Below are 21,721 nucleotides of genomic sequence, written 5' to 3'. Positions count from 1 at the left end.
TTTATATAAGATCTATCTATCTATATATCATCATATACATCTAGAATGTCATATGCTTTGGAAGAAGCTTGTACGAAGAAGAATCCACTTCAACCGAGTTGCCCTTAGGCACGACCATAGAGAAGATAGAAATGAGATTGGAAAGGGTGGGGGCAATTAGCTAGAGCGTGTTGTAGCAAAACTGATAGCAAAAGAAGGTAGAGTGGGCACCTTTAGATCAATAAAGAACTAACAAGTGAGTCTCACCATACTTTAGATTGAAAATATGCCAAAAGAAATATGTGTGACCGTCACCCCCTTTATTTATAACTATACGGTGATCTAAAAATTTGAAAAGGTCAAAAGAAAGATAATTTAGTAAAGGCCTATGTAAACTACTTAGTCATTTTAAGCTTATGGCATCATTACAAGCCAAATAAGCTAGAAATTGAGCCAAATATCCCCAGTACATAAACATGAGTTTTAAGTGGCTACTTAAGCCCATCCAAGGCTTGAATTAGGTTGACTAATTTGTTTTTAGTCAAACCTTCTTCAATAGTAACTTTGGCCTTCACATCTTCAGTTAGTACATTAAGTGCTTCCTTCATCTTCCTTGCCTTAACCCTTATAATTGGGCCTCCATTGATGGCATAATGGATCATCAACAACTTTTAGAGTGGGTTGAACATGATCCATATTAGTTGGTTTGACAACTTGTTCACTTTGTTTGACTCCAACATTCCTCCTCTCCTCAAAAGGATTCGTCCTCGAATCTTGATCACTTACATCAAACGGAGAAAGATAAGAAATATTAAATGTAGCACTTACATTATACTCCCCTGGTAAGTCAAGTTTGTAGGCATTATCATTGATTCAAGCAATAACTTAAAATGGTCTATTGCCTCGTGGATGCAACTTAGTACAATGATTAATAGGAAATCTTTCCTTTTTTCATATGAACCCAAACCTTCCTGGCTCAAAGATTACGTTCTTTTGTCCCTTGCTGGCTTACGTAGCATATTGTTCGATTCTCTTTTCAATTTGCAATCTAACTTTCTCATGCATTTGCCTTACAAACTCATATTTTCTTGTACCATCTAAACTACATACTCATAGATAGGCAAAGGTGACAAATCCAACAAAGTTAGGGGATTGAATCCATATACCACTTCAAAAGGTGAAAAATTAATAGTAGAATACACAGATCTATTATAAGCAAATTCAACATATGATAAACAATCTTCCTAACCTTTTAAATTCTTTTGAATGATCGCTCATAATAAAGTAGACAAAGTTCGATTTACTACCCAATTTGTCCATTTGTTTGTTGATGACATGTTGTAGAAAACAAAACCTTTGTTCCTAACATTCCCCATAAGGTTTCCCAAAAGTAGTTTAGGAACTTTGTATCACGATATGAAACTATTATTCCCGACACTCCATGAAGTCACATGATCACCTTAAAGAATTGATCAGCAATATGATTAGCATCATCTGTTTTCCTACAAGGAATAATATGAGCCTACAATGAAGTTCATGGAAATATCCACCCATGGTTCACTAGGAATTGGTAAAGCTATATACAATCCATGAGGTAAAGATCTAGATTTTGTTTGCCTACATGTGATACACTTCTCACAAAACTTGACTACATGTCGTTTCATGTGAGGCCAAAAGAAATGCTCAACCAAAACTTCTAGAGTTTTTCTTACACCAAAATGTCCCATTAGTCTCCCACCATTAGCCTCTTGGATTAATGTAGCAATTAGGCACACACAACCTATTGATCCTAGGAAGAAACCCCTCATGCCTATAAAATTTCCCAAATGTGATGAAATTTAGCTTTGATATTAACTTCATAGCTTGTTACAAAATGAGAACCCATGAAAAGCTTGTTGCAAGAAAGAGGAGAAAACATGAAGTCTTTTCTTCATTATCTTGAAAGTAACCATACAAGGTGGTTTTTGAATGTTGGAGCATTTAATGCATTAATGCATTTAATGCACTTAATCTTTCATCATGATGAATTAAAGGACCCTCTTTGTTGCTTTGTTTTCTTGCATGATAAACTAGATTTGACTTAATCTTTAATTATTTGACGCCTTAAACTTTAAAAAATATAGCATGTTCACAAACTTCAAAACATTTCCAAAGTCAGGATCCTTAGAATATAAATCTTTAATGTATTCAAAACCTAACAATTTAGTGTTCAAAATAGAGATCAAGGTATAAAGATAAAGCATTTGCAACAATGTTTTCCATACCTCATTTATACTTGATTACATAAGAAAATGACTCAATAAAACTTCACCTATTTTACATGATCTCTATTCAACTTACTTTGGCTCTTCAAATGCTTCAACGATTCATGATTAGTGTGAATGACAAACTCTTTGGGCTACAAGTAATGTTACCAAGTCTCTAAAGCCCTCACCAATGCATACATCTCTTTGTCTTAAGTTGGATTGTTCAAAATTGCTCCACTGAGTTTCTCACTAAAATAATCAAGGGCCTGACCTTCTTGTGTTAGCGCAACTCCAATACCTATTCCTGATGCATCACACTCAATTTTAAAAGTTTTAACAAAGTTAGATAATACAAGTAATGGTGCAAAAGTTAGCTTCTCCTTAAGTAAGTTGAAAGCTGAATTTTGTTCACTATCCAAATGGAAACCAACATTCCTTTTTAACAACTTCAATCAAGGGTATAGCTAAAGTACTAAAATTTTTAACAAACCTTCTATAAAAACTAGCCAACCTAGGAAAGCTATACCTCAATTATCGTCTTTGGTGTTGGGCATTCACGAATAACCTTAACCTTCTCTTCATTCATTACTATTCCCTTTAGCACTAACAATTTAACCAAGAAACTCATCTAACTAGTGCAAAAAGAATATTTTTGAAGGTTAGCAAAAAACTTTTCATTTTACAAAATAAGTAGAACTTTTTATAAATGATTTTGATGCTCATCTAAATTTTTATTATAAATCAAGATGCCATCAAAATATACTACAACAAAGTTCTCATAAAAGCATGCAAAATATGGTTCATTAATCTTATGAAAGTAGTATGTGCATTAGTTAGCCCAAATGACATGACTAACTATTCTAATAAATCATACCTAGTCATAAATGCAGTTTTCCATTTCTACCTCACGCATTCGAATTTGATGATAGCCAGACTTCAAATCAATTTTAGAAAAAATGCTAGAACCATGTAGTTCATCTAACATATCATCTAATCTAGGAATAGGATGACGGTACTTTACAGTAATCTTGTTGATAGCCCTGCAATCAACGCACATTTTCTAAGTTCCATCCTTCTTAGGCACAAGCAAAACAGGAACAACATAAGAGCTCAAATTTTATCAAGTGTACCCTTTCCATATCAACTCTTCAACTTACTTTTGATGCTCCTTTATCTCCGCCAGATTACTCGTATATGCCGCCGGTCTATTAGGAATTGTTGCTTTTGCGATGAAATCAATTTGGTGCTCTATTCCCCTAAGGGGTGGTAATCCATTCGGAACTTCATCAAAAAATACATTATCAAACTCATGAAAAAGAGATTTAACAACACTAAGCAAAAAAGAGTTAAGATTGTTAGTGTTGAAATAAACCTCCTTGTACAAAAGTACAATCATCGGCTGTTGATGAATAAAAAACTCTCTTAACATCTCTTTTTCTTTTGTATAAAAGCTCACTTTTTTACTCTCTTGCTCTTGAATTTTTTTTCTTTTTCATTCTTTTTTCCAATCCTCTCCTCCACACTTTTTATTTTCTCGCACTCTTTTTTTTCCATTCTTTCTTTTCTCACAATTTTTTCTTTTTTCACTTTCATTTTTTATCTTCAATTGATCTTCATATACTTGCTTAGGAGTTAATGGTATAAGAGTTACAAGTTTACAAGAGAGTTCTAGTTAGTTGAGAAATTATGCTTACATACTACTAAACATTTGAGACCTTATAAGCTATAATGGTTGGATGATTGCAGAGAAGTGAAATAAGTATTAGTTTCATTATCCATTGGTAGGCATTATGATGAGGTTCTTTGTGATATAGTGCCAATGCATTCAAGTCATTTGCTTTTAGGAAGACCATGACAATTTGATAGGAAGGTCATGCATGATAGGTTCAAAAATAAGTATTCTTTTATGATGCATGCTAAACTTGTAACTCTTGTACCAATAACTCCTAAGCAAGTAAATGAAGATCAATTGAGGATAAAAAATGAGAGTAAAAAAAGAAAGAATGGAAAAGAATAGGAGCATGAGAAAATAAAAAGTGTGGAGGAGAGGAATGGGAAAAATAATGAAAAAGAAAAAAAAACTTGAAGAGCAAGAGAATAAAAAAGTGAGCTTTTATGCAAAAGAAAGAGTGGTTAAGAGAGTTTTTTTATTCTCAACAACCGATGATTGCACTTTTGTACAAGAAGACTTATTTTAACACTAACAATATTAACTCTTCTTTGCCAAGTGCTGTTAAATCTCTTTTGCAGAAGTTTGATGATGTATTCCTTGATGAGATTCCTGATGGATTGCCACCACTTAGGGGAATGGAGCACCAAATTGATTTCATCCCAGGAGCAATAATTCCTAATAGACCGACCTCTAGGAGTAATCCGATGGAGATAAAGGAGTTTCAAAAGTAAGTTGATGAGTTGATAAGGAAAGTGTACGTCTGAGAAAGTTTAAGCGCTTGTGTTGTTCTTGTTTTGCTTGTGCTTAAGAAGGATGGAACTGGAGAATGTGCGTTGATTGCGGGGCCATCAACAAGATTACGGTAAAGTATCATTATCCTATTCTTAGATTAGATGATATGCTAGATCAATTACATAATTCCTGCATTTTCTCTAAAATTAATTTGAAGTATGGCTATCATCAAATTCGAATGCGTGAGGGAGATGAATGGAAAACATTGTTGTAGATGCTTTATCTCGAAGGGAGATCGTGCGACTTCATGGACTGTCGAGTTTAGTGTTGTTCGAACCGTCATGCAAATTCGAATTCCTTTTAGGGTTAGGTCACCCTATACTATAAATAAAGGGGTGACGACCTCACGTATCTTTGACATATTTTCAATCTAAAGCATGGTGAGGGTCTCACTTATTGGTTTTTAATTGAACTAGAACTTATCAAGGCATTCCCTTGTAGCTTTCAAGGACTTATCGACCTCCATCCCAAGGTTCTGACATCTTCTGTCTTCCTCTAAATCAAGGTTCGGTGTTCCTAAGGATTGGTTCTAGGTATTATTCATCCTTCTTATCGATTTAGACGTTCCTTCTTTCTTTCTTCAATCTACCATTACAAAAACTAAGTTTCTACCCCTCTTAATCATTGGCAAATCCAAAACAAAGTCCATCGAGATATCAATCCAAGGTTCACTAGGTGCAAAGGAGTATACAAGCTAGGTGGTTTAGACTTAAATTTAGCTTGTTTACAAGTGATACACTTCTCACAGATTTTCTCCCTATCGTGTTTCATATGAGGCCAAAAGAAGTGATCTTATGAAACCCCTAAAGTCTTAACTGATGGGAAAGTCTTGAAAAACCGTTCCGGTGAATTCTTGCAGAATAAAAATTTTTTGAAAATGATTTCAAGTTGCCCTCATAGTTAATCAAACCAAGGTTTGATCAACGCATTTAGATCATTGGGCTCTTGTGTTTGGTTTACAGGATCCAAGATAAAAGGAATAATTTAATTATAACAAAAACATTAAATTATACCTTTTCTTCGGGTTGTCTTTGAAGGAGAGATGACCCCTCGATCTTCTGCTGTATATCCTCTCCTCTTCTCGAACGTTGTGTGGGCAACGGTCCTTCGAGATGATTCCACCAAGTCTCTTCTCCAAAAATGCTCAATGAACAAAGCCTTCTCCTTTCCTTTTCTCTTCTCCTTCTTCTTGCTTGTGGTCGTCGGCCCTAAGGGAAGGGAAGCTGGGTATTCGGCCACCAAGAAGCCAAGAGAAAGGAAAGGGTTGCCGAAGCTGGCCTAGAGAGAAAAGAAGGGTAGAAGAGGTGATGGTGGCAGCGGCAAGCAAAAAGGAAGAGTCCTTAGGTTGGGCAGGAGGAAAGAAATCAAGAATTGTGTCTCATTGCCTCCCCGAAACCCCCCTTATATAGTTATGCCATCTAGGAAATTTAGTAATTAAAGTCTAATGAATTTTTAAGATTTTAATTAGAATAAATCTAATAAAATCTACGGATAAGATTCGTTGCCTTTTTAAAAAGTTTTCATTAATTTTATTTTTAACAAAATCTTTTAATTATATCTCGCTAATTTTTAACGAGATTCCATAATTAATATTTTGTTTTTATAAAATTAATTTGATTCGATTACCAACCGATTCCAATGGCTCAATCGATCAGCTGATCGATTAAGGCTCCATGTAATCGATTAGACGATCGATTAAATGACGTAACTCTTTCCTCAAAAAGCCCTGTAATCGATCAGGTGATCGATTACCATTCTCCGTAATCGATCAGGTGATTGATTACCATGCTCCGTAATCGATCAAGTGATCGATTATGGTGGGTTCTTCCGAAGGTTCTCCATAATTCTTTAGGGCGGATTTGAGGATTTATCCAAAGGCTACAGCAGGGACCTAAAGGAGGAATTGGTTTTGGTCTCCCAATGGGCTTAAGCTTCCCATGCTCTTTACCAAACACACAGCTTAAGTTCATTAATAATAACTCATTCCACTAGAATGAGTTATTATTGCACTACCGCACCAATCCTATATTATAATATGGGCTCCTTCTTACTATAAGTACATTAATCTCCCTGTGTTTAAGATATCGTATGTCCGTCAATTAAATGAGTTACTGACAACTCGAATTTAATTAACTTCTAATCCAAGAGTAGTACCACTTAACCTTATTATCATGCGGATAAGGTCCACCTGCAGGGTTTACATGATAATCCTTATGAGCTCCTCAAGGGGACATCATCGGCCTAGATTATAGGACATAGTTTCCTTCTATAATCAACAACACACCATGTACATAATACTACTTCCCAACTCATCGGGTCTTTTGATCAATCATTCTAAATCTCACCCTTTGATGAATCAAAGAAATACATACTAAGTACATGTATTTGTTATTATATAGGGATTAAGAGCATGTACATCTATAGTAATAGAGGTTTAGTTCGATTATATAGTCAGTATTAAATCGAACAATCCTCAGATGGTCCTGCTCAATACACACTTAGTGTACTAGTGTAATTCTATAGTCAAGACAGACTAATTACCATCTTGGTTGTGAACACTATTTATAATCTATAAAGGAACTGATAACATGGTCTTCTGTGTGTGACTCCACACACCATGTTTATCTACAATATAGATTAAATGGACACTTGCATAAAAACTAAATATAAACATTAACCAAATGTGATTCTTATTTTAGAATGTTTATTTACATAGATAGCTAGGATTCTGGTATACATCCCAACAATCTCCCACTTATACTAGAAGACTACGCTACCTCATATGCTGTCATACATCTGATTCTCATCTCCTCCACATGCCGATCAAAAGCTCTCGCCGGAAGGGCCTTAGTGAAAGGGTCTGTCAGGTTATCCTCTGATGTAATCTTGACCACAACGACTTCTCCCCGTTTGACGATGTCTCGTATAAGGTGGTACTTTCGCTCAATGTGTTTACTTGCCTTATGGGCTCGTGGTTCCTTTGAGTTTGCAACTGTACCACTGTTATCACAATAAATTGTGATAGTCTTGGGCAAACCAGGAATCACATCTAAGTCCATCAAGAAGTTCCTGAGTTATACAGCTTCTTTGGCTGCCTCAGAGGCTGCCACATACTCAGCTTCCATGGTAGAGTCCGAAATGCATTTCTGCTTTATACTTCTCCATGTTATGGCTCCACCTCCCAATGTAAACACATAGCCTGATGTAGACTTACTTTTATCCCTATCCGATTGGAAGTCAGAGTCCGTGTAACCCACAAGAATTAAATTATCTGCCCGGTAAACTAGCATATAATTCCTAGTCCTTCTCAGGTACTTTAATATATGCTTTACCACAGTCCAATGTCCCTGTCCTGGATTACTTTGATATCTGCTGACCATGCCCACGCCAAAGTAGATATCCGGTCTCGTGCATAGCATCGCATACATTAGGCTTCCTACTGCCGAAGCATAAGGAACCGCCTTCATGTCCTCTATCTCCTTTGGTGTCTTAGGACACATCTCCTTAGATAGAGGAACTCCATGCCTAAAAGGTAGAAAACCTTTCTTGGAGTTTTGCATGCTAAAACGAGCTAGGATAGTATCGATATAGGAAGCTTGGGATAAGCACAACATCCTTTTCTTGCGATCCCTTATAACTTTGATCCCAAGAATATGTGCACATTCTCCTAAGTCTTTCATATCGAAATGCTTGGACAACCATACCTTTACATCTGATAATATTTTAACATTATTGCCAATGAGTAAAATATCATCTACGTACAGTACAAGAAATACCACCACGTTTCCGTCACACTTCTTGTATACACAAGACTCATCCGGACATTGAATAAATCCATATGACTGGATTACTTCATCAAACGGATGTTCCAAGACCTTGAAGCTTGCTTCAGTCCATAAATGGACCGATTAAGCTTGCATACAAGATGCTCTTTGCCCTTTGCAATGAATCCCTCTGGTTGCTTCATATAGATGTTTTCTTCAAGACTTCCGTTAAGGAAAGCTGTCTTGACATCCATTTGCCAAATCTCATAATCCATATGAGCAGCAATAGATAAGAGAATCCTTATAGACTTAAGCATAGCTACCGGTGAAAAGGTCTCCTCATAATCGATTCCCTCTTTCTGAGTATACCCTTTCGCAACAAGCCTTGCTTTGAAGGTTTCTACCTTCCCGTCTACTCCTCTCTTTCTTTTGTAGACCCACTTGCATCCGATGGCTTTTACACCATCTGCTGGCTCTACAAGCTCCCAGACCTTATTAGAATACATAGATTCTATTTCAGAATTCATCGCACTTTGCCAAGATGCTGCATCTTTATCTTGGAGTGCTTCGTCATAATTCCAGGGATCAGCTTCATGTTCACCAGGGACCAAGTCCGAGGACTCTCCCAAAAACATGAATCTATCAGGTTGTCTAACAACCCTCCCACTACGACGAGGCACCACCTGTTCTTGTGCATTCTCTGTGACACGCGGTGCAGTTACTTGTGGTATCTCATCTTGCACTATTGGTACTGAAGTGGATGTATCTCCTCTAACTTCCTCAAGAACAATTCTACTTGTGGGCTTGTGGTTCATTACATAGTCCTCTTCTAAAAATCGGGCATTCGTGCTAACGATGACCTTCTGATCTTTAGGACTATAGAACAAACCACCTTTCGTTCCTCTAGGATAGCCCACAAACAAGCAAACTTCTGTACGTGATTCCAACTTATCAGCGTCTCCCCTCAACACATGTGCTGGACTACCCCAAATCCGAATATGTCTTAGACTAGGCTTGCGCCCAGTCCACAATTCTGTGGGAGTAGAGGGTACTGATTTAGAAGGTACCAAGTTCAGAATATATGCCGCTGTTTCTAGAGCAAGTCCCCAGAACGAACTCGGTAATTCTGAATAGCTCATCATCGATCTAACCATTTCCATAAGAGTCCTATTCCTTCGCTCCGCCACACCATTCTGTTGGGGTGTACCAGGTGCGGACAATTGGGATTGAATCCCAGCCTCTGATAAGTAATCCCTAAATTCTCCCAAGAGGTACTCGCCACCACGATCAGACCGTAGTGTCTTGATACTCTTACCAAGATGTTTCTCCACATCAGCCTTAAATTCTTTGAACTTATCAAAGCACTCAGACTTGCGGCGCATCAGGTATATGTATCCATATCTCGAATAGTCGTCTACAAAAGAGACGAAGTATTCGAAACCACCTCTTGCCTGGATAGACATAGGGCCACACAAATCAGAATGAACCAATTCCAACACATCTTTGGCTCTATACCCCTTAGCCTTGAAAGGCCTCTTGGTCATTTTACCTTCCAAGCAAGATTCACAAGTTGGGAAATTTTCAACTGCCAGTGAACCCAAAGGTCCATCGGCTACCAACCTTTGAATCCTACTCAAGTTAATATGACCTAACCTTAGATGCCAAAGATATGTTTGGTTCATTTGTGAAGGTTCTTTTCTCTTATTAAGGTTAGAAGATGTGCTATTAATTTCCGTTTGTTGCATCGTGGGAGTTTATTGGATTGAGAGTGTATAGATTGCCGTCCAATGTACCAGAACAGATATTAATCCTATTCTTTTTAATAATAACTTTATTATCAAAAGAAACTGAATATCCATCCATAAACAATTTAGAAACTGAAATTAAATTCTTTCTAAAATTAGGTACATAAAGACAATCTCTCAAAACTAAAGTTTTATTCCTCTCAAACTGTAAATAAACTTCTCCCACTGCAACAGCCGCCACCTTTGTAGCGTTGCCCATGTAGACGGTGATCTCCCCTTCATGTAGTCGTCTGGTTTCCTGGAACCCCTGCAATGAATTGCAGACATGATCAGTGGCACCCGTATCTACACACCAGGTTCCGGTAGATAACACCGCTAAACATGTTTCAACAACTAGAGAATAGGATATACCTTGATTGTTCTTCTTTTTGCGAGGACAATCCGCCTTCCAATGTCCAGACTGCTTGCATGTGAAGCACTTGCCCTTTGGCTTCTTCACACCTGCCTGTGGCCCAGCCACTCGAGGTCCATTCACCGTCTTTGCCGAACCAGCTGGTCTCTTCTTCTTTTTCCTGCCTTTCGGCTTAGAAGCAGATACCTTCTCAGCAATGTGAACTTGAGAACTTTGACGAAATAGTCCTTCTGCTGCCTGTAGTTCTGTCAGAAGCTCCGCCAATGAATAATTTCTCTTATTCATGTTGTAATTCAGGCGAAACTGCTCAAAACTCTTAGGCAGTGTTTGGAGGATGATATCGATCTGGGTTTCCCCATCGATCTCAGCTCCAAGGACTTCTATCTCATTCAAATGAGCCATCATCTTAAGGATGTGATCCCTCACGGGTGTCCCCTCCTTCATGGTGGTCGTCATTAAGTTTCTCATTGCCTCTTGCCTGGCAGCCCGACTTTGATGTCCGAAGAGTTCCTTGAGATTGAACATCATGTCATAGGCAGTGGTCATGGCCTGATGCTGATGTTGCAGTACATTTGACATAGATGCCAAAATGTAACACCGCGCCATCTCATCTGCCTTAACCCATTTCCTATGTCTTTCTTTCTCCTCTTCGGTAGCATCTCTTTCAGGCACGCTAGGACAGACCTCGTGAAGTACAAACTTGTACTCCTCAGCAGTCAAGACAATGTCCAAGTTGCGTTTCCAATCTATATAGTTAGGACCAGTAAGTTTGTTTTCTTTGAGTATAACGGCTAGTGGGTTGAAAGCCATTCTGAAAGTCCTGAGAATCACAAAAGTGAGATTTGGTCAAAACTTTAGAACTTTAAAATTATATTGATTCCTAATTTAAATTCAATATAATTTAAATTCACCAACACCTCAAACACCGGGAATTTAGTAAGCCACGATCGTGTGGACGTTTACTAATTCAAGCATTTGTAAGAGGAGGTTTTACCCATTAATTTTACTATCTTGTCAACTTAACTTTATGACAAGTAAAATTAATAGTTGGTTTATCTTTGGCCACACAAAATAATAGCAGTGACTCCGATGGGGAGGATACTATTATATGTGTTCTAAGTGTTCACCATTACTTGACACTAAGGTAATTATTTAGGATTGTGTCCCTTCAGATGGAGAAGATCACACGCACTTAAATAATTTCCTATAGTCATCCATTAAGGAAGTTTGATCCAGTGATCCGCAAACAAACTCATCCGATGGGGAGGAAGGCACTCAGAGCCAACACGTAAGTTTGAATGCATCACTATCAAACCAGTAATGGAGGCCGCGGGATTTTTTTTTAAAAAAAATCCCTCTCCCACTTAGTTATTTGGATTTGAGGAATTTTAATTATGTATGCATATTTAATTATTCCAAAATTGGTTTCCAGGCCGTGGCGAGGCACATCGGCCTTCTTGGTTATTGGAGCATCAACCACTTTCTAAGACAAAACCAATTAAGGACATCATTAAATTATGCATTCATAATTTCCCACTAAAACCCTTAGGTATTTTAATTATGTATACATATTAACTTGTTCAAAGAAATTGGTTTCCAGGCCGTGGCGAGGCACATTGGCCTTCTTGGTTATTGGAGCATCAACCACTTTCTAAGACAAAACCAATTTTAAGAACTTGTTAATAATGTACCCATAATGTCCCTCTAGACAAATCCTTAGGGGTTTTACCTATGTAATTCTATGCATAAAAGAAATAATATGCAATTACATAAACACAAGGGATATAATAAAAAATAGCATAAAGAATAAGCAATAAAAATATGAAAAAATAATTTTCCAACTATTATGGCCTTTTTCAATATCCGCCGTTCTTCAAGAAGCCTCCCTTTGACTTAGTCGCGTCTTCCTTGTTCCGCTGCGCATCCGGTTCTCACCACGCAAGAAGAAGTCGCAACAATTATAGAAAAATTTTACATCTTTTCGATCCTATACTCCACAAAGGAGTTTACAAAAATTCTAGATCGAACAGTAAAATAAATCTATACAGCGTCCCGCTGTGCTTAAATTATTACAACAAAATACAACCTCGACAAACCCGAGGGATCCAAACACACACATCACATCATAAAATTTTTCTAGGCCATAATAGTTGGAACCTAGGATGCCTGCAACCAAAGAGTTATTCTATTGCACATCCTACTATTATTTTGCCTAATTTTATAAAAGTGCATGTAAAAACTGAAACCAAACACACAGAGCCCTAACCAATGCTCTGATACCATTGATGGGAAAGTCTTGAAAAACTGTTCCGGTGAATTCTTGCAGAACAAAAATTTTTTGGAAACGATTTCAAGTTGCCCTCATAGTTAATCAAACCAAGGTTTGATCAACGCATTTAGATCATTGGGCTCTTGTGTTTGGTTTACAGGATCCGAGATAAAAGGAATAATTTAATTATAGCGGAAACATTAAATTATACCTCTTCTTTACGGGATGTCTAGAAGGAGTTGAAGACCTCTCGATCTTCTGCTGTATATCCTCTCCTCTTCTCGAACGTTGTGTGGACAACGATCCTTCGAGATGATTCCACCAAAACTCTTCTCTCCGATGGCAAGAATGCAAGCAATGAAGCCTTCTTCCTTTCCTTTTTCTCTTCTCCTTCTTCTTGTTGTGGCCGCCGGCCCTAAAGGAAGGGAAGGCTTGGATTGCCGGCCACAAGAAGAAGAGAATGAATAAATCTAATAAAATCTACGGATAAGATTCGTTTCCTTTTTAATAAGTTTCCATTAATTTTATCTTTAAAAAATCTTTTAATTATATCTCACTAATTTTTAACGATTCCATAATTAATATTTTGTTTTTATAAAATTAATTTGATTCGATTACCAACCGATTCCAATGGCTTAATCGATCAGCTGATCGATTAAGGCTCCATGTAATCGATCGGACGATCGATTAAATAACGTAACTCTTTCCTCAGAAAGCCTCGTAATCGATCAGGTGATCGATTACCATTCTCCGTAATCGATTAGGTGATCGATTACCATGCTCCGTAATCGATCAAGTGATCGATTATGGTGGATTCTTCCGAAGGTATCTAAGAATTCTTCCTGAGGCGGATGTCCTCAAGGGTAGCCCATGCATAAGTTTCGGCTGTCCACTCTATCTGAAAAATATGCCACCATGTTTCACTTTTGACTCAGCTCTTCATAACCAACTGCCGCTGTGGATGCAGATTTATGGCCTCCCGATTGATTGTTGGTCTATATCAGGGCTTAGTAAAATTGCTTCTGCCGTTGGGACTCCATTATATACAGATCGATTTACCAAAGAGCGAGAACAGATCAACTTTGCACGTGTTCTAGTGGAAATTGATGTAACCAAGGCACCGCCTACAGAAATCCCGGTGACACTCCCAGATGGCCGAGCAGTACACCTTCAGCTTTGTTTTGAGTCAGTGTTGAGGCTCTGCATAACATGCCGGCGGCTGGGACACTACTCGCAGACATGCCCAAATACAGCAGGGGCAGTTCCTGCAAGCACACCACTGAATGGTACTTTGAACAACCTGCGCCTGCAAAATAAGGAACTATCTCATGAGTCTCTGCAGAAGGATACCAATGGTATGCAGATTGCCACGAACCAAAGGAATACCAAAGTGACTCTTACTACTGAAACTGCTACTGAATCTGCAAATGATATTACAAAATGGCACACTGAATGGCACGAACCAAAGGAATATAAAAGGGGCTTTATCCACTGAAAATGTGAATGCCACACTGACTGGCACGCTGACTGGCACGCTGGCAAGAAAACAAATTACAGATGTGGGAGGAGCTAAAGGAAAAGGAATTATGTATGGGAGCACAAGTTCTGGAAATCAGAAAATAGTAAAGGCTGCAAAAGTGCCTGATAAGACATCAAAGCACTGTAACCCACCCATTTCTGAATTATCAGCACATGAGGCATCTCGGGATTGTAGAAGAGGGTCTCACCAAAGGAGTAGTACCACAGATCAAGAAGGGAACCAACTAGCAAATATCACAGAAACAAGGAAGCCTAAGGAAATCACTCCCAAAGCCCAGCATGAGCAAACACAATCAGAAAAGGCATTGATAGGGGGACACCAGAGGGACTGCACGGCACAACAAAGAACATACAAAAGTTTCATCACCACTAAAAGCTGTAGCTATCTATACTCAGGGCCGCAAGACACCTAGGGATGAAGAAACGGTAACAGAAAGCAGGGGGGCACAAATCAAGGCACAGCTACTGCAGAGACAAAAGGAAAAGCACTGCACACCACAGATTTTCAGAGTTTCAGTTGGCAGGACCAGGGAGGGTGATGCTTTTGGGCAGCATATGGGAGTTTCAACCAATCGTTTACATGATAAAATAATGAAAGTTAGATCTAAATCTGCTACACCTAGCAAGGGAAGGTTTCTGAACAGGAACAATGGTGGCACAGTACAGTATCAAGCAGTGGATGCAGAAACACAGATAGGAGATGCTGCTGCACCTGTATTTATAGGGCAAGGGGCCCTACAATCACCAGCATCAGCATCATCAGTTAAGCATGTCACAAGCGGAGCCATTAAAGCAAGCCTCTTAACAGGATCTAACACTGGCCTAATGGGACACAATCAAGCAAAAACTCTCCAGCCACTCACAGCGTATCAGACTGAGCAGGTTTCAGATACACAGCCAGATTTGCAGGAAAAACAGCATGGGCTGCTGACTAGGGGAACAATCACTACACCAAAAAAGGGGGGCACCAATCTAAACCCAAAACAGGGAGCTTGACTAACGACATGACAAGTAACACTAGTGGCACAACACAGTGCCAAAAAGAAGGGACAGACACACTGTCAGCAGGCTTGTCTATGGGGCCACTACTGTCACCAAAAACCTCAACAAAACATATTGCAAGAGAGGCCACAAAAGAGACTCCAGCAGCATCAACAAACCCTCTCACAACAAAATGCCACAAATCCGGAAACCCTCACCCTCCCATAGGGCATCTAGCTGAACAACATACTGCCCCACAGCAAGACTTTTAGGCTGAGCAGCATGCTGGCCTACAACAGGTTTTCCAATATCAGCAGCAGGGGGTAGCTACAGAAATAATGGCACAAACCAGCACTATCCGTGTGCAATGCAGAGATACAGAAGAAGGAAATGCAGTGGAAAATCAAGGGAAGGGAACAACAGCAGGAAGAAAGAAAGGAAAACTTCAGAATGTATCAAATACACAGTGTCTAAATGAGGATGCAATGGGGCTGCAAATAGTTATTAACAGCATTACCACAGCTACACACAACCAGGGAGGAGTAACAGGTTCTGGCACAGTAAATCAAACTGCACACCATAATGTTTCAGACACCTCCCTGAGCAATAGAGGGGGAAACCATGGCACTCACAAGGCTTTGGCACAACAAGTGATCACTCATAGCACTGATACAACAACCACAGAGGGGAAGGGTTTGACACAACAGCAGGCTCAATCAGGGATAATATTATCACCAATGAGAAGCAGGAAACTAGTCAGCAACAATCAAACAACCATGGACCAAGGCAAGCAACAAGAAATAGAGGAGACTCAAGAGCAACCAAACTCTGATTTTAGCAAACAAGACCAAGCATCACAGAAGCAAGGACAATCACTACTACAACAATCTAATACAGATGAACCAGTGGGACACATTGCAGCAATCTCAAATCCATGTACCCCTCATGTTTCTGGCCAGCAAGACACAGCCACCAGTGATAGCTCTGACTACACCTATGACACAGATTATGAGGAGCATATACAGGAAATGGTAGCATCGTCCCAGCTAAAAACAGACAAGAAATCTGCAAATAACTTAGTCAGGAGGAAAGGCAAAGGTTTATCTTGCAATTTCATCATACAACAGAAAGAAAATAGCTCAGGGAAAATACAAACTAGGGCAAGGACAAAGAGGAGGTTGCAAGTCACTACTGCAGAAACACAAACACTTAGCAAAACTGTTCTCAGAATGCCATCAGAAGCAACTGACAATACTGAACTTGAAGAGGGTGAAATAAAGGTTGAAACCAGTTTGGTTATACAGGGCAGTTTTTTGGGAGGAGCCAAAGGAATACAAACAAGGAGGAAACTGAATAGTCAGAAGAAAACCTCGGAAACAGGCCTAGCAACCAATTTAATTGGCACAGAAACTGCACATCTGCTACAGAATAGATCCAAAGCAGCAGTACATCCTTTCCAGTAGGCTGAGAACACACTGCAGCCATGGACAAACCCAGAAGTAGTACATATTGGGCAGGAGTCTAATAGTGAGACAGAAGACTGTAAAGAGCAGTTGTGCACAGTACCAAATAAGCCCATCATAGTGGGACTTGCAGCCCTCAGGTGGCCAATTGGTACAGCTCCTATGGGGATTGATGCATCATCAAATGAAACAGTACATATGGGGCCTGATACATCAGCACATGGCACAGAACCAAGCAGTGATAGAAATGCAGTGGGCAGGGATTCAAATGGCACACAAAAGGACAAGCTTGAAGGGGAAAAGCACGTGCAACATGAGACAAAGAAGAGTAGGGCAAACCCAAAACGGGCTTTAGCCCCATGAAGATTGGTGCATGGAATATACGGGGTCTAAACAAGGGCCTCAAGAAAAGGGAGGTTGAGCGCCTCCTCTTACGGGAGAAATTGTGTGCTTTCTGCATCCTTGAATCTAAACTAACTGAGGAGTATTATGACACTCTAAAGTCATCTAGATTCCAACTGTGGAGTAGTGAGCATCATGTGGGAGACTCAGGCAGAAGTAGGATGCTCCTCCTTTGGGATAGTCAAACCATAGCTCTTGAAGTTCATGCTTGGGCAGAGCAGTACATACATACACTCATCAAGCCTCAGGGCACAGGGATAACGTATGCAGTTACATTTGTCTATGGTCAGCTAACCATCGTGAGTCGACGACACCTCTGGGAGGGGTTGAGGCACATTTCAGTGGGTATGGAGTTACCTTGGCTCTTGTTGGGGGACTTCAACTCTCCCCTCACTCCGGCAGACAAAAGGGGAGGAATTGACGTGACTACATATGCTACCTCAGATTTTCATGATTTTGTTATTGTGGCAGGGGTGGAGGATTTGCATTCGGTGGGGTGCAAGTATACATGGACAAATGGGCGTGTGGTGTGCAAGCTAGACCAGGCCATGGTCAATGCCTTGTGGTTAGAGCAGGACTGGAGTAGTTATGCTGTGTTTCATCCCCCAGGAGTCTTTTCTGATCACGCACTATGCACTGTCACTATTTTGGATTCTGGTAGGAGGAAGGCAAAGCCATTCAAAATTTTCAACATGTGGATCACTCACCCGAGCTTCACTCAGACCGTACAGGAGTTTTGGGAGCACACAAGGATTGTAGAGCATGGGACAGCCCAGTACATACTCAGGGAGAAGCTACGCCAGCTGAAGCATCCACTCAGGCAGTAAAATCACCAGGATTTTCAGCACATTCAAGAGAGGGCTAGACTAGCACAGTTACATCTTGAGGAGGTTCAGCATAGAGTTATGGACCAGGGCCAGCCGGATGAGGAGTATGCAGAGGCCAGGATGGCAGCAGAGAGGCTGAAGCATGCAGAGTATCTTTTTTATCAGCAGCGTGCTAAGCACAAGTATTTTAGGGAGGTAGACCGTAATACTACTTTCTTCCATTCTTTGGTCAGAAGAAACAACAAAAGGCGAGAGATTGTTGCAGTAGCGAGGCAGGATGGTAGCATGGTCATGGACCAGGAGAGTATTGGCCGGGAGTTTGTGAGACACTTCCAGGCACAGCTAGGGACATCAGTGCCTTGCTCTGAGTTTCAATCAGACTGTATGAGATTTGGTAGAGGCCTTACTAGTGAGCAGCAGGACAGTCTTATCAAGCCACCATCGGAGGAGGAGATCAGGAGGGCTTTATTCGATATTGGAGATCTTAAAACCCCAGGACCTAACGGGTATGGTTCCAAGTTTTTCAAGAACACATGAAACATTATTCGAGAGGATTTCCTTGCAGCCATACGTGAGTTTTTCACAAATGGTCGTTTGCTACGATCTTGGAACCATACACTCATATCTTTGGTACCCAAGACGGCACATGCTACATCGGTGACAAAGTACAGGCCCATCTCATGTTGCACGATTTTCTATAAGGTGATTTCGAAGCTACTTGCTGGTCGGCTAGCAGATGTCACTGACCACCTTTTGCACCCGGCCCAGACTGCTTTTGTTAGGGTAGGACCATCACAGATAACATTCATCTTGCCCAGGAGCTACTACGGCGATACACGAGGAAGCGCATCTCACCGCGCTGTATGTTGAAGGTGGACTTACAAAAGGCTTTCGATTCAGTTCATTGGGATTTTCTCTTGGAGGTCCTCACATCATTACAGTTCCCTGCCACATTTATTGCATGGATCAGAAGAGAGTGTGTTACCACGACATCATTCTCCTTCATGATTAATGGTAGCACACATGGATTTTTTCAGGAAGCCAGAGGATTGCGGCAGGGGGACCCCTTATCCCCATATTTGTTTGGGTGTGCATGGAGTACCTGTCTCGCACACTGGCACGACGTACTACGGGATCAGATTTTTTACTTCCATCCCATGTGTGAGAGCCTACGAATAGCCCACCTAATGTATGTAGATGATTTGCTACTCATCTCTCATGGGGATGTTTCTTCAGTTACCCTGTTAGTGTCCACTGTTTGCAGGGATTTGCACAGATGGCTGGCCTCACGGCCAATTTGGCTAAATCCAGTATTTAAATGGAAGGGGTGGAGGAGACTACTAGGCAGCGACTATTACAGATCACAGGTTTCCAACTAGGGGAGATGCCTTTCAAATACTTGGGGATTCCCATTGCCTCTCAAAAGCTGAGGATATCAGATTATTCCACACTTGTTAAATGCTTTGAGCAGGCGAGTCATCTCCTGGCCTAGGGCGACACTGTCCTACACCAGAAGACACAGCTGGTGGCCTCTGTACTTCAGGGAGTGGAGTGTTACTGGATGTCTGTATTGCCGATGCCTAGTGGGGTGGTGGATCAGATTTACGGGTTTGCAAATCCTTCATGTGGACCACACCGAGACCGCCGATTGCATGGACAGAGTGCCTAGGAGGGAGGGTGGTCTTGGCTTGAGGGACCTAAGTGCTTGGAACTGAGCTTATTGGCGAAGGTTCTGTGGCGACTTTAGGACAAGCAAGACACACTCTGGATTCGGTGGGTTCACCACAGGTACTTACAGCAGACTAGGATATAGGGATTGGCGAGCTAGGCATACGGACTCACCACTGCTTAAGCAGCTCCTTCACATATGTGATCGTATCCTGGTGATGCACGGTAGCCTAGCAGTAGCGGAGCAAATATTATCAAGGTGGTTTCTGCAGCCTCGGGGAGTAGCGAGCATACGATTTTTTCCGAAGATGTTAGACCTTAGCAACCATGGGTACAGACGATATGACATGCCTCCATTCAGCCGAGTCACAGTTTCACCTTGTGGCTCCAGGCACGAGGACGACTACCAGTACGGGCAAGGCAGGATTACATACCAGACCGTCGGCGTGTGTTTTGTGGGTCAGTTAGAGGAGACTTTGGAGCATCTTTTTTTTCGGTGTGGCACCACAGGCCGCTTATGGGGTCGGATACGGGCATGGCTACAGCTACGACCAGAATGACTACCTTCCGGAGCATGCTGCGTGTTTTCAGGCGGCTATACAGGAGGACCTCCATTGCTTCCTCTGCACGGCATGTAGTGATGGCAGCCCTAGTACATCACTTGTGGAGTGCTAGGAATGCCCTGGTACACGAGGGGAGATGGCTGGATGAGGAGACACTATTCAGGAGAGTACAAACATACGTATACTGGACATTGGGAGTCTACACGGACTGGGAGCTGATGCATGGATCGAGTTAGAGAGGTTTTGCATTTGAGAGGACATTTTGTATACATAATTCATTTTCATTCTCTAACCTCACCTTGCTGGTAGAGAGATATGTTGGTTAGAGTAGCTTGCATAGGTACAGGCATACTGCATAGACATACTCATACATACACACTAGGCACATGTAACCATCTCTTATTACAGCATCACACATGCATATCATCACATGCATAGCATGCATATCATTACATCATTTATATATATATTTTTAAAAAAACATTTAGGGTGAATGGAGCCACCATCATTGATCCATCTAGTCCACAACAAACGGCTCGTGGTAAAGACGTCCCAAATCCGTTGATGGCTGAGGCTTTGCCAAAAAGCCTAGAGGGTGAATGAGTCCACCAGATTTGGCTCATCTAGTCCGTAGTGACGGCTGTGGTAAAGACACATCAAATCTGTTGATGGCTGAGGCTTTGCCAAAAAGCTTGGAGGGTGCATGAGTCCACCAGAATTGGCTCATCTAGTCCGTAGAAACAGCTACGATAAAGACACGTCAAACCCGTTGAAAGCTGGCCACTTGCTAAAAGTGTGCAGGGGTTGTTGATCGAGAGCAATGGCCTCTGATGGAGATTGGAGAGATGAGCTATGGGGATTTCATCAGATGATGGGACGGCCATGGAGACATCACTGGATGCTGGTGCGACTAGGATGGAGCGATCACGCTGGAGCAAAGATGAGGGAGAGCTATGGTACAGCGCCTACGGTGACGTGCACACGTTGGAGCAGAGATGAGGGAGAGCTATGATGCAGCGGCTATGGTGACCTGGCCACGCTGGAGCAGATATGAGGGAGAGGCTATGGTGAGGCAGCTATGGTGACACGCTGATTGTGGATAGGTAGTGGGAGCGCTGGACGCTAGGATCGATGGAGCTGATTGATGCTGAGCTGCGGGCTGGGCGAGAGGTGCCTGGATCTGCTGGACGTTGATTAGCTGGAGGCACCACCGGTCAGGACCTTGCATTGATCAGGGCTACCCTCAGTGGTAGTGACGACACACGATGGATCCATAGGCAGGGGCACCTGCAGGATGGATAGTGAGTGAGATACTAGATATTGTTGGTATTCATGAGCGCACATACATTAGTCATGACACTTACTCAGATCTGACAGTTCGTCAGACATGACATGAGAT

At 41.0% G+C, this 21,721-nt stretch overlaps 1 protein-coding gene across 1 annotated transcript; it reads left to right on the top strand.

The window, feature by feature from the left end:
• Positions 1-17,221: 17,221 nt before the first annotated feature.
• On the top strand, positions 17,222-18,091 carry LOC141831710 (uncharacterized). The gene has a single exon (XM_074719116.1). It carries the CDS (start codon positions 17,222-17,224, stop codon positions 18,089-18,091), a length of 870 nt encoding a protein of 289 aa, XP_074575217.1.
• The last annotated feature ends 3,630 nt before the right edge of the window (positions 18,092-21,721 follow it).

The sequence above is a fragment of the Curcuma longa genome, chromosome 7 (genome assembly GCF_044706935.1).
Source record: "Curcuma longa cultivar G26 ecotype Majalengka, Jawa Barat chromosome 7, ITB_CL_G26_1.1, whole genome shotgun sequence".
Classification (NCBI taxonomy): Eukaryota; Viridiplantae; Streptophyta; class Magnoliopsida; order Zingiberales; family Zingiberaceae; genus Curcuma; species Curcuma longa.
This window is presented reverse-complemented; position numbering and strand designations above follow the sequence as displayed.

What these genes read in the sequence shown, in the direction of transcription:
- LOC141831710 (XM_074719116.1), top strand. Translation starts at nt 17,222, where the DNA reads ATGAAGATTGGTGCATGGAATATACGGGGTCTAAACAAGGGCCTCAAG.